The sequence below is a fragment of the Rasamsonia emersonii genome (assembly GCF_000968595.1).
Source record: "Rasamsonia emersonii CBS 393.64 chromosome Unknown ctg1118621759960, whole genome shotgun sequence".
NCBI classification, from domain to species: Eukaryota; Fungi; Ascomycota; class Eurotiomycetes; order Eurotiales; family Trichocomaceae; genus Rasamsonia; species Rasamsonia emersonii.
Window position 1 is genome coordinate 56,286 of NW_013563327.1, and position 12,826 is coordinate 69,111.

General features: G+C 51.3%; 3 protein-coding genes across 3 annotated transcripts; 2 read left to right on the plus strand and 1 right to left on the minus strand.

Annotated features, from left to right (window-relative positions):
• Nucleotides 1–205: 205 nt before the first annotated feature.
• Nucleotides 206–3,808, plus strand: T310_0739 (Importin beta-4 subunit; the record flags this gene model as incomplete). The annotated part of the gene is made up of 4 exons (XM_013476401.1): nucleotides 206–251; nucleotides 322–2,626; nucleotides 2,827–3,563; nucleotides 3,627–3,808. 4 exons carry the CDS (start codon nucleotides 206–208, stop codon nucleotides 3,806–3,808), a joined length of 3,270 nt encoding a protein of 1,089 aa, XP_013331855.1.
• A 2,175-nt stretch (nucleotides 3,809–5,983) lies between these two features.
• Nucleotides 5,984–7,136, plus strand: T310_0740 (Alcohol dehydrogenase; the record flags this gene model as incomplete). The annotated part of the gene is made up of 3 exons (XM_013476402.1): nucleotides 5,984–6,142; nucleotides 6,199–6,588; nucleotides 6,645–7,136. The coding sequence occupies 3 exons, from the start codon at nucleotides 5,984–5,986 to the stop codon at nucleotides 7,134–7,136; spliced, it is 1,041 nt and encodes a 346-aa protein (XP_013331856.1).
• Nucleotides 7,137–7,757: 621 nt separating this feature from the next.
• Nucleotides 7,758–11,786, minus strand: T310_0741 (Fumarylacetoacetate hydrolase; the record flags this gene model as incomplete). Its single annotated transcript, XM_013476403.1, has 15 exons — nucleotides 7,758–8,704; nucleotides 8,767–9,004; nucleotides 9,075–9,151; nucleotides 9,212–9,403; nucleotides 9,475–10,109; nucleotides 10,187–10,477; nucleotides 10,534–10,552; nucleotides 10,608–10,677; nucleotides 10,727–10,809; nucleotides 10,863–11,020; nucleotides 11,071–11,155; nucleotides 11,209–11,358; nucleotides 11,409–11,458; nucleotides 11,520–11,562; nucleotides 11,621–11,786. 15 exons carry the CDS (start codon nucleotides 11,784–11,786, stop codon nucleotides 7,758–7,760), a joined length of 3,204 nt encoding a protein of 1,067 aa, XP_013331857.1.
• Nucleotides 11,787–12,826: the final 1,040 nt, after the last annotated feature.

Sequence of the window (12,826 nt, forward strand, 5' to 3'; positions counted from 1 at the left end):
ACCCCACACTCCTTTTCTTTTACTTTTCCCTCCCTTCTATTTGACTCAAACTGCTTGAGATTTTCGAGTGGTTGTGAGTGGTGTGTGCATGTGAATATACCCCTGTCCACAGAGCAGACCTCTTTGTGACAACCCCACATTCCATTCAGTTTTTTTTCTGCGTCGCAGCGGCGCTTGGCGTCGTCTTCTCTTCTAGCTGCCTGTCATGGATCAACAGCGATTTCTGCAGCAGCTGCAGATTGTTCTGAACCGTAAGTCTCTGCGTCGAATGGTTTTCTGTGCTCCTTTTCCACCATGCGGGGGACTGACAGGTCATTGCAGCTGGTCAGGGTAACGTCAAGGAGGCCACTGGCGTCCTGCAACGAGAGTTCTACAACAAACCAGAGGCCTTTCTTTTCCTCATCCAGATCGCAACTTCCCATGACAGTGCCGATCTGAGACAGCTGGCCGCCGTGGAGGCGCGGTCCCTGGTGGGAAAACACTGGGTGAAACTCCCTGCCGAGCAGAAGCCTCAGATCCGCGAACAATTGCTGCGGGCGACCTTGGGCGACAACACGGACCTGGTGCGCCATGCTGTCGCCCGTCTGATCTCCTCGATTGCGAAGGTCGACCTCCCCGATGGCGAGTGGGCGGATCTGCCCAACTTCCTGCTGCAGGCTGCGTCGAGTGGAAACAAGGATGAGCGGGCCATTGGCATCTACATCTTGTTTGCTATCCTGGAGACCCTGGGCGAGGGCTTTGAGGAGAGGTTCAAGGACCTCTTCAACCTGTTCAGCAAGACCATCCGCGATCCTGAGAGTGCTGAGGTCCGCATCAACACCCTGCTGGCTCTCAGCAAGCTCGCCATGCACCTCGATGCTGAGGAGGACCCCGCTCCTGTCAAGGCGTTCCAGGAGGTCTTCCCCGCCATGGTTGCCGTCCTCAAGGATGCCATCGACGAGGGTGACGAGGACCGCGTCATGCAGGCCTTTGAGGTGTTCCAGACCCTCCTGGGCTGCGACCCGCAGCTCATGAACCCTCACCTCAAGGATCTCGTGACCTTCATGAATGAGATTGCTGCCAACACGAACTTGGCGGAGGATACCCGCACGCAGGCGCTTAGCTTCCTGATGCAGTGTGTCAGGTACCGCAAGCTCAAGGTGCAGGGCATGCGCATTGCGGACCAGCTCACCCGCACGGCTCTCCACATTGTCACGGAGCTGAACGATGCCGACGACGAAGATGAGATTACACCGGCGCGCTCTGCTCTCGGTCTCCTCGACTTGCTCTCTCAAAGCTTGCCTCCCAGCCAGGTTGTGGTGCCTCTGCTCCAGTCTCTGGGCCAGTACTTCAACAGCGAGAATGCCAATTACCGTCGCGCTGGTATCCTGGCCCTGGGAATGAGTGTCGAGGGTGCGCCCGACTTCATCAGCACCCAGTTCAAGGAGATCATCCCAATGGTCCTGCATCTCCTTAACGACCAGGAACCCAAGGTCCGTCAAGCGGCCCTGCATAGCGTTGCTCGCCTGGCCGATGATCTCGCAGAGGACGTGAGCAGGGAGCACGAGAAGCTCATGCCCCTGCTGGTCCAGAACCTGGCCAGCGCCATGCAGAACTACAAGGGCGAGGAAACTGGCCCTACCATTGACATCATGAAGGCTGCTGTCAGCGCGATTGACACCGTCGTGGATGGCCTCGACGAGAAGGACGTCGTGCCGTACCAGGACGAGCTGGTCCCTATCCTGCACAAGCTGTTCGAGCACCCCGACTACAAGATCAAGGCCTTGACCGCCAGTGCGATCGGCTCTCTCGCGTCGTCGGCTGGTGAGGCTTTCCTGCCGTACTTTGAGAAGTCGATGCACCTCATGCAAGAATTTGCCACGAAGAAGGAGAGTGAGGAGGAGTTGGATCTGCGTGCCAGCGTCATCGACGCGATGGGTGAGATGTCTGCCTCTGCCGGACCCCAGCACTACCAGCCCTATGTTGAGCCTCTCATGCGAGCCAGTGAAGAGGCCCTCCACCTGGACCACTCCCGACTTAAGGAGAGCACTTACATCCTCTGGGGTGCTATTTCCAAGGTCTACGGCGAGGACTTCAAGCCATTCCTGGAGGGTGTCGTCAAGGGTCTCACGGCCTGTATTGAACAGGAAGAAGCAGACCTCGAGGTTGAGCTGGGCAATTCTGCCAAGGACCTGGTTGGCCAGGAAGTCAGCATTGCTGGGCAGAAAGTCAAGGTCGCTGAGCCTGATGACGATGAGGATGGCATCGAAGATATCGACCTTGACGAGGAAGATGACTGGGAGGACTTCACTACGGTGACTCCTCTGGCCCAGGAGAAGGAGATTGCCGTGGAGGTGATTGGAGACCTGATCAGCCACACCAAGAGCGCTTATCTCCCTTACTTTGAGAAGACCATCGAGCTGATTTTGCCGTTGGCGGAGCACCCGTACGAGGGCGTCCGCAAGAGCACTATCAGCACGCTGCACCGCGCGTACGCTACTCTGTTTGCGCTTGCTGAGGAGACCGGCCAGATGGAGAAGTGGAAGCCTGGCCTGCCTCTGCAGGTGCAGCCTGCCAACGAGGTGAAGAAGTTTGGCGAGATTCTGATGACGACTACCCTTAAGATGTGGACCGATGAATCAGACAGGTATGTATTTTTGCAGCTTGCATCTGTTTGCTCTTTTTTTTTTTATGATGACACACTCGTTATCCCAGCTCACTCAGACGTGCATCGCACGATTGATGTCAAAAACGATTTTTCCAACGTTATTATCTGATATATATCTTCTTACAAATTTTGTCTTCAAATCAAGCAAATTACTGTGCAGGTCACTAACTGCGTCAAAGGGCTACTGTCGCTGACCTCTGCGGCAACCTGGCTGAGAACCTGAGATACACTGGCCCTGCCCTGATTGCCAGCGAGAATGTGCTGCAGAGTGTCATTCAGCAGGTTACCAGCATCATCAACAAGAAGCATCCCTGCCAGCAGGACTTTGGCGACGAGGAGGATGCTCAAGAGGCCTTGGAAGAGACCTCGGAGTTCGATTGGATCGTCATCGACCGGGCGCTCGACGTGGTCTCTGGTCTGGCCGCCGCGCTGGGCGAGAGCTTTTCTGAGTTGTGGAAGATCTTTGAGAAGACCATCCTGCGGTTTGCTGGCAGCAGCGAGAACATTGAGCGCGCCACGGCGGTTGGTGTGCTAGCCGAGTGCATCACTGGCATGAAGGGCGCTGTGACTCCGCATACGTCTACTTTCCTGCGGCTGCTGATCCACCGTCTCAGCGACGAGGATCCGCAGACCAAGTCCAACGCCGCCTACGCGATCGGTCGGCTGGTGGAGTTCACCAACGCGGATGCTGAGATCGTGAAGGAATACCCCACGATCCTGAGCAAGCTGGAGCCATGCCTGCAGCAGGAGGTGTCTCGACTCCCGGACAACACCACGGGTTGCCTGAGCCGGATGATCCTCAAGCACCGTGACAACGTTCCGGTGGGCGATGTTCTGCCGGCGATCGTTGGCATTCTGCCTCTGAAGAACGACTATGAGGAGAACGAGCCTCTGTACCGGATGATCTGCCAGCTGTGTATGTACCCTATTTCCTTTATGCGTGGATTCAAATTGGACAGTTGCTAACATGCGAATACAGACAAATGGGAAGACGCCACCGTCCGCCAGCTGACGCCCAACCTTCTGCCCGTCTTCCAGGCCGTGCTGACCGGGGACGAGGACCAGCTGGAAGACGAGCGCCGCAAGGAGCTGATCGAGCTGGTGCAGTGGCTGAACAAGGTGCAGCCGGGTGCAGCTCCCTGGGCCGAGCAGTTGTCGTAGTTGCGTAGCAGCTACGCGACGGCGACGATAAGACATCTGGTCACGGCTGAATTGGATGGATACGAAAATAGAATCACGACGAATATGGAAGATGATAAGATGAGATAGGATAAGATACCCTTGAGCAATGATGACGAGCGAAAGAAAAAAAAGAAAAACGATATACATACACACGTCAAAAGGAAAAAAAATAAAAACAAAAACAAAACTGGACATAGTTTTCTTTATTCATTTATTTAGTTCATTTTATTGTTGACAGCAAGCAAAAACAAAATTCACGCTCATTACATTCTTATCGGTAGTATAGTATATACAGATATAGATCTTCATAAGTACGTGCGTAATGTGATTGATACCTCTGAATTTGTTTACACTACACAGACTCTTTTTTCCTGTTGCTGTTTGGTCGGCAAAGCAATTTCAACGGTCATGCGCGAGACAAGGAGGGTAGCAGATAGGCAGTGATCAGGTCTTGGACAGTGGACTTTTACTCGGGCCTTTTTCTTTCTCTTTTTCTTTTTTTTTTTTGAAAAAAAAATTGTTTTTTTGTCAAATGCGAGTTGTAGAATTAGTCAAAAAGAAAAAGAAAAAGCAAGCAGGTTATATACTTATCTTTGTGTGGTTGTTATGCGTAATGGTGGGTATTTTCGAAAATATATATATATTTTATCCATGACCAGTCGAGAAAGATATCGTTACCTATACAACACCCTCTAAAGTATAGTATAGTAATGCAATGTACTAACGTTCCGCTTGAATCATTCATTCAATAATTCATTCAGAATTTTCATTCGTTATTTCTTTCCTTTTTTTTTTAAGTATATTTATTGTTTTTTTGTTTCACCTTGCCGACAGGAGAATTTCTATAGAGTTGCTATACTACGCACCAATCAGATCAGAGTATTAGTTTAGCTGTATCGTACTAGTCACGTGAGTAGGTAGTATTACCTAATTTAATTTAGCGCATGGGAATTTGAAGTTTAAACCTTGGGTATCAATCAATCAGGTACCTAACGAGGAACATTGCTGTTTGACATGAATGAACCTAGGTGGTCTGCTACGGTACCTAGCCCAGTTACTCCCTACGGAGAGTCCTGCCATTGTTTGATTCTATGTGCGAAAAATTCTACGGAATGACGTCATGAGCACTGCTGTTCGTCTTGCATTGTCATTTGTATAACTCAACTCCTTCAGTCATATCATAATTTGTCTATCTGATGGGAGGAAGGAATACGATCGTTGCGACGACTTGATATGAAACGCAAATAGCAAGAATACTACTATGATGTGACGTGCCATGAATTTGATTCCTTCCCTTCGGGGACTTTTTCGCTGGAACAGACATTATTACCTAATAAGAGAGGCTGCGGAGTGGGGAACATCGGAGAGATTCATATCCCTCAGCCATGGAAGTATGTCCTGGATTAGGTATCTAGGGGGCTCCAATTGCTTTGCAAGATTGTCCGAGAGACGGTTAGTGCGGTTGACTGTTCAGCTTGGATGTTGATAATAATAACAGGTATATATATAGCGTGTAGTCTGTACTGTGGCAGATGTGGTGATGGTGATGTCATCCGGAATGGCGTCCCGCTTGGCAACCACACAGACAGCAAACCTCTGTACTTCTCTACAGAGATATCTGGCGTAGAATTATTAAATAATAACAAGACAAATTCATGTACTTGCTATATGTCAATAAATCTACCGGCTAGTCGGGCAGGCGGAAGTTTCCATGTCCAGGTGTGACGGTGACAGACTTCGACTCGGGGAAACTAGTTCGGACACTTTATTTATCAGCAAGGAACCTCCTGGCAGATGTAAGCACTGAAAATGGATTAGACTCCGCGAATCAAAACGGCGATCGCGCATCGTCATTCGCCCTCATTCGCACGTCCATCCGGCTCTTCCCCACAGACTCTACCTAATCATGATGCCGTCGACCCGGCCCGGTGGGCTGCCAAAACTGACAGGAAAGCTCTGGAATGGACTCCATCGCCTCGGTGCGTTCTGATAGTGGGGCTGGCCGTCGTGCTGATTTGAAATCCGCGATCCGGGTCTGACGTATATATATCATGCGAGAAATGACGTGCCAGGGGATCGGTGTCATCGAATCTGAAGTCAGTTCACAGCAGGCATAACACAACCAATTCTGCATCTTGAGCGACAGTCATCACCATGGCGCCGACGATGAAGCACTGGACCCTCAAGGGCACCGAGAACGACTTTGATGAACTCGTCTTCGGCAGTGGTCCCGTCCCCCGCGTGGGTGAACATGAAGTGCTTGTCAAGCTCCATGCGGCTGCCTTGAATTACCGTGACCTTATCATTCCGAAGGTCCGCCTCGCAGATTTAACCAATGTTCTGATTTACCTGCTGACATTGATGTCCAGGGACTGTATCCCTTCCCGCTCAAGCTCCCCGTCGTCCCCGGCTCCGACGGTGCCGGTGAAGTCGTCGAGGTCGGCTCCAAGGTAACGAAATGGAAGAAAGGCGACAGGGTCGTGACTCTGTTCAACCAAGGCCACCAATTCGACCCCATTGATATCAATGCCACGAAGACGGGCCTCGGTGGTGTCATTGACGGCACTTTGCGCGAGTACGGTGTCTTCAACGAGAACGGTCTCGTCCGCGCACCCTCCAATTTGAACTTCCTCGAAGCCAGCACCCTGACTTGCGCGGCCCTGACCAGCTGGAACGCCCTGTATGGTCTTCGGCCAGTGAAGCCGGGTGACACGGTCTTGATCCAGGGAACCGGTGGTGTCAGTGTGTTCGGAGTGCAGGTGAGCAGGTCCATTCCCTAGGTCGATTTTTGCTTCTCTCTGACCTTGATATACAGTTCGCCAAAGCCGCCGGTGCCACCGTCATCGCTACTACCTCGTCGAACGACAAATTCGAGTTCCTCAAGAAGCTGGGCGCCGACCACGTTATCAACTACAAGCAAGATCCCAACTGGGGAGAGACGGCGCGCAAGCTCACGTACAACAATCAGGGCGTTGACCACGTGCTGGATGTTGGTGGACCTGGCACTTTGGAGCAGAGCTTGAAGGCGATCAAGTTCGAGGGCATTATCAGCATCATCGGATTCCTGGGCCACTCTGACCCGAAGGGCAACCCGACACTGCTGGAAACTCTCTCCCGGATCTGCACGGTGAGAGGCGTGTATGTCGGCTCGAAGGCTCAGATGGAGGACATGGTGAAAGCCATCGAGGCCAACAACATTCACCCTGTGGTCGACAAGGAAGTGTTCACCTTGGAAAAGGCCAGGGAAGCGTATGAATACATGTGGCAGCAGAAGCACATTGGAAAGGTCACCATCAAGATCGAGTAAGGGAATTGTGACGAGGACGACTAGGATGATGACGAGGATGATGACGATGAGGTCGAAAGCTGTACAGTACATAGAACGGACGGCGATTTTGTGTTAGGGCGGTGAAAGAGGCGGGCAGTGGAATACTGCCGGAAATATAAGTGATACCGTTCTGGACACGTGACGCGCCGTTGTTCATGAATCATGATAGATAGGTTGAAATTTCTATGATAGGTTAATTGAAAAGTTTTATACCATTATCTGGACTCTCTCTCTTTTTTGTGCCGGATATTTGTAGTAGTTCCCGCAGACGGTCAGCTCTAGATCGGCTCAGGGCTTAGGGTTCGGGGCTAGGGCTGGTGGCTTCACGCGAGGATCTTGGTAGGGCAATTTTCAGGGCGATCCTTTAACACATCGATTTAATGGCGAACTTTTCGAGAAACGAGTCAGTTGATTGACTACATAGGTATGAAATAACATACAAATGTACTACATATAACACAAAATGCGCTACGGGTCAGCAGGATTCCCGTGCTTCTTTCTCAACTTCGACAACCTCCTTCCAAGCTCCTTCACAGACTTTCTTTCCTTCATATGGCGGCCGAGCCATGATCCACGACGCTTCGGCTGCTGTCCTTCCAGTCACAAAAATGCCTTCACAGCACGAGCGACGCCCTCCGGATCCTCATAGATGTGCCAGTGCCCAACGTCGTTCAGGATCTCCACCCTCGCGTTCTTCATCCTACTCTTCATCTTCTTAACCAGATCTACCGGCGAAACTTTGTCTTCGTCGCCGGTGAGAATGAGCGTGTCCATGGTCAGCTTCTCGATCTCGATCTCCGTGTCCTTCGAGCCGGCGAGGGCCGTGCATGCCTTTGCGTAGCCTTCTGGGATCTGGGCGAGAAGAGAAGACCGTACGGCGGCGTATGCCACTGGGCGGGATGTTTTCGTCTTCTGAGACGTGGCTGCGTTGCTCACTGCGTCGGCAACTCCGGACGCCAGCATGCCGTGTGCGCGGACGGCGGCTGCTCGTTTGTATGTTGCTTCGCTGGCGGCTGCAGGGAATGGGGACGGTCCAGGCCCCGTGAGAATGAGCTTCTTGACAAGTGATGGATTCCGCACCGCGAATGTCATGGCGATCAGACAGCCTAGGGAATGACCGACAAGGATGGCGCCGCCGTTGTCGGAAGTGATGTTCGCGTGGGCGAAGATCCCAGCCAGATCCTCCGCGAAGGTGTCCATAGTGACGACGGACGACGACTTTGTCGGAGTCAGGCCATGGCCTTCGAGATCATACACGTAACAGGTATAGTTGTCCTTCAACCCTGCGGATTCAATCAAGGGTGTCCAATACTCTGTGGTGCCTCCAAGGCCATGAACGAATACGATCTTCTCCGAACCGTTGCCGACCTTCTTCACATTGATGAACTTGTCGCCGATCTGTGTCAAGCCGACTCCACCGCATGTAATTTCGAGATTATATGTCGGGAGATTGGTGACGGTCGAGATGCGCTCTGCGGCATAGTTTGCAGAAGAAGCATCAGCAACGCGATTGCGAAGACGTCCTAAGCCGGTGACCGACACCTCAACTAAATAGTATTTATTAGCGAACGCTCAACCTTAGTCTTCCGAGTTCAGATGGATGACGAACCTATATCTCCAGGTTTCAGGAAGGTTGGAGGATCCTGTCCGAACCCTACGCCTGCGGGCGTGCCAGTTGCGAGGACATCTCCTGGCTGGAGAGTGATCCCTTCAGAGATAGTCTTCACTAGCTTGGCAACAGAGAAGATAAGATCCTTTGTAGTGCCATCTTGACGCTTCTGTCCGTTGACGAATGTCTGGACACGAAGTGTCTCTGGTAGATTGGCGGCTGGTACCGCTATTGGGCCCTGTGAGAGGTTAGAACTTGTTGCGTCGCCAGCCACCAAAAAAAAAAAGCCATGTGGACTCGATACTTACCATTGGACAGAACGTGTCTGCAGACTTGCCAATAAAGAACTGCTTGTGATCGCGTTGCCTCTCTCTGGCAGTGACATCTATTTGGATGAGTTAGAAAAACTCTATGAGCAGAGCAGGATGTAATGTGGGCTACCAACCATTGATAATTGTATATCCCCACACATAGTCCATAGCATCCTTCTCGTCAATCTTGTAGCCAGCCTTGCCGATAATGACACCAATTTCACCCTCATAATCCAGTGTCTGTGTAAACTCTGGATGAGGATAGATCTCCTCTCCACAGGCTATGATGCTGGTGCTTCGCTTGGTGAAAATAACTGGGTGGGATGCTGTATGTATGTTCAATCAGCGAATGAACATGCCTTTCATAAATGCTGGAGGATTTCAACAATATACTCACGTTGATCGACCTTGTCACTCGAATCATAGCCGCTCCTGTTAAACTCCGTAGCGTGCTCTGGGTAATTCTTCCCCACGGCTAAGACGTCACGACCACTGATCGGCGGCAGCAGTTGGACGCTGTTCAACGGCAGGGTCTCCTCTGAAGGCACCACTTCATTCCCCAGCTCGATGACTTCATATAAATTGCTGATAGGACTTCCAGAGGCCATCGTAAGAGGGGTGATAGTGGACTGGTCCAGATCCAGGTGTCCAATCCGGGGCCGACCAAGATTATCCGCATACGCCACGAAGTTGGTGAAGGTCTGCCTCGGAGGCGGGATAAGCTCTGGCTGAACAGACAGGAACTCCTTGTACGACGCCTTGTGGATCCGGCCGTTGATTATGATCACGTTCAGCTTGTCATGGTCCTGGAGGATAGAGATATCCTTCAGCGGATCGCCGTCCACAAGAATGCAGTCGGCATAGTAACCAGGCTGGATTTTGCCCAGCTCTGAAGGGTCAAAGAGCGAAGCCACGCCAGCCGTTGCTGCGATAATGGCTTCCATGGGCGTGAAATCCAGCAGCTTCACGAAATGTTCCAGGTCTCTCGCGTAAGTTCCGTGCGGCGTCCAGGCAAATCCGTAGTCTCCGCCACTGTAGCGTTTCTTCCAGTCAGTAATGTTTTGTAGAAAGAGAAACGCAGGTAACATTGGAACAGAGTGAAAACTTACGGAAGAACAGTTATGCCTCGTTCGTGCATCTCCTTGAGAGCTCTAATTGCGATTTCCAGTTCCTTCTTGTAGCCCACTTGCTCTGCCTTTTCGAACGAATAGCCGAAAGGACCAGCTTCGTAGATTGTCGCCCACAACCAGTTGAGACCGGGCGCCACAACATGCTTGTGTTTGTTCTTTTCAAGCAGATCCATGCCCTCCTCGTCAATGTAGCTGGCATGGTAAATCACATCGACGCCGTATTTCAGACATTGCATCACCGAGTCCCGGGATCGCGCATGTGAACTTACCCTTTAGTATCGTTAGTTAGATTCTATTTGTAGTTCGAGATCATCACTTAGACAGACTTAATTCCGTGACGGTGTGCTGTGAAATTGTTAGTCTATTGCTGCTCAGCAAAACCAATTTGCAGTTCACGAACCTTCGTCCACGCATGCTGCCGTTTCCTCCTCTGTGAAATAGCAATCTTGCGCTGATCGAGTCTCAAGGATCTGAAACAGCAGTCAGCGACTGAGAAACGATGGCCTATGTGAGACTTACCTCTTCGCCAGACATGCTTAGCTTGATTTGGTCCACACCAATGGAAACGTGATGTCGGATAACTTCCCTCATTTCCAGTGGACCTGCCAAATCCTTAGAAATATTGCTCGAGAGGGACAGTTATACATGGACATACCATCCGCAAATGCAGTGATACCAGGCTCGAGCTCGCCATTTCTGCGAGCCATCTCTTTGCCATTGGCCATATATCTCGGTCCTGGAAGGTCGCCTCTGTTGATGGCATCTCGGATCACGCAATCGAGACGGTCCTTAGCTGATGCCGCGCCATAGCACCTATGCATTTGTTAGACTAGCAACAAACACAACATACGCAGGAAACCAACATTGTATATCCGGAGTCCAAGTATGCCTGTGCAGACTTGGCGGTCAGGATGGTGTGTTCCTCTACCCCCATCTCACCGAGGTTTGCTGACTGTTGTTAGTCCGCAATAAAGGAGAAATAAAGGAACGATAACCCATACAAAGAGCGCCATTATTCCATGTGAAATGAGTGTGTGCATCTCCCAAACCTGACATCAGCGTACGACCCCGACCTCGGATAACCTTGACTTTCGGGTCTCGCTGGAGGCGGTTGACATTTGGGACGGTTCCGACGTATCGGATACGCTCGCCTACTCAAATCAGCACATTTGCTATATCGTAAACTCGTTGGAATGCGGACCTTCAATGTACACATCGCCCCGGTATGGATCAGCTCCGGTGGAATCGATACTGCCGACCAGTGTCAGTGAGCTACGCCGACGACAATGGTACCGGAGGAGTAAAAACGTACATGTTTACGTCAAGGAATAGAATTTTGGAGTCTGGCGAGGTTCCTGTACGCGACGTTAGAAGACAAAGCCAGACTTGAGCACAGTGTCCAGTCCAGCACACCAGCTATCTTGTATTTCTTGGGCATCAGCTTCGGATCGAAGCGCAAGTCTTCATGCGGGCACAACTTGCGCGTGGGACGTCTCGAGCCCCAGGTAGCCATGCCTCCTGCATGGCCATTGATTCCGTTGACGCCATTTGTAATGTCTTGAGTTGAGATAGGAGCCATTGTGTTTGCTGAGGATTATCCTTCGACAGGGAACGAAACAGAACCAGGGACTTCTCAAACAGCGACAGAAGATCAAATAAATACGCAGCTTTCGATCCCCAGATGCAGCTCACCACACCACCTTGGGCTAACTCCATAGGACCAGCCCTGTCCCCTCATGGCTTAAACACGTAACTCCACTCTCCTCGGCCGTATGACCAGGGATGGAGGAGGCAATGATTATCATCTTTGCCATGGTTGGTGCTCGGGTCTCGTGCGGGGTCACCATCCCTGTACGGAGTAGAGTCTGGGTCTACAGGGTCAGTGTTGCAGATGAAGCTTCAGCTTTGCGCGTCTCAAGCAGGGGAAGAGCGGAGGAAGCGCGGAGATGGCGGAGGGCACGTGTGGAGGAGACGGAGCTAACCAGATCGATCACCCGGACGACTTCGTCATGCAACCTCTGTCGCATGAAGAATTCCTCTCGCATGTGTCAGCAGCGAAGTGAGCATGCAACATTGTGAGAGAAGCACATGTGGAGAGAGAAAGATCTCTTTGCGTGTTGTTTGAGAATTGTGTTCGCCCATGGCTAGGAATTGGCACGAAAAAAACAGGACACAATACGACTCTTGAGCAACGAGTTCATATTTGATGTCACCCGATACTGAAACTTATTGACGATCGCATAGGTTATGGAGAAAAGGAGTTCCATCGTCTTACTCGAGTGTGTCTACGGAGTATTCCGTACAGATTCATCTTTCACGGCGCTATTATTCGATCACAGGGTCGTGATGGTCAGAAAGTCACTCACAATGGCAGGAGATACTTTCTACCAAGATGAACAGGGGAACTCCGGAGTAGAGAATAATGAACCCTGGTTGGAAGATGAGCGGAGACAGCGGAGATGGCGGAGAAGCGCCAATTCTCCAGTCCGCTTCTGCCGATTACCCGAATTGCGGGGTCGGATGACGATCTGCGGAGGAGGACAAAAATGGGAATAGTCTGATGCATCCTTGTTCAACTTGGAATCGGCAATGATCGGTTATGTCTGTAGTATGATGAGA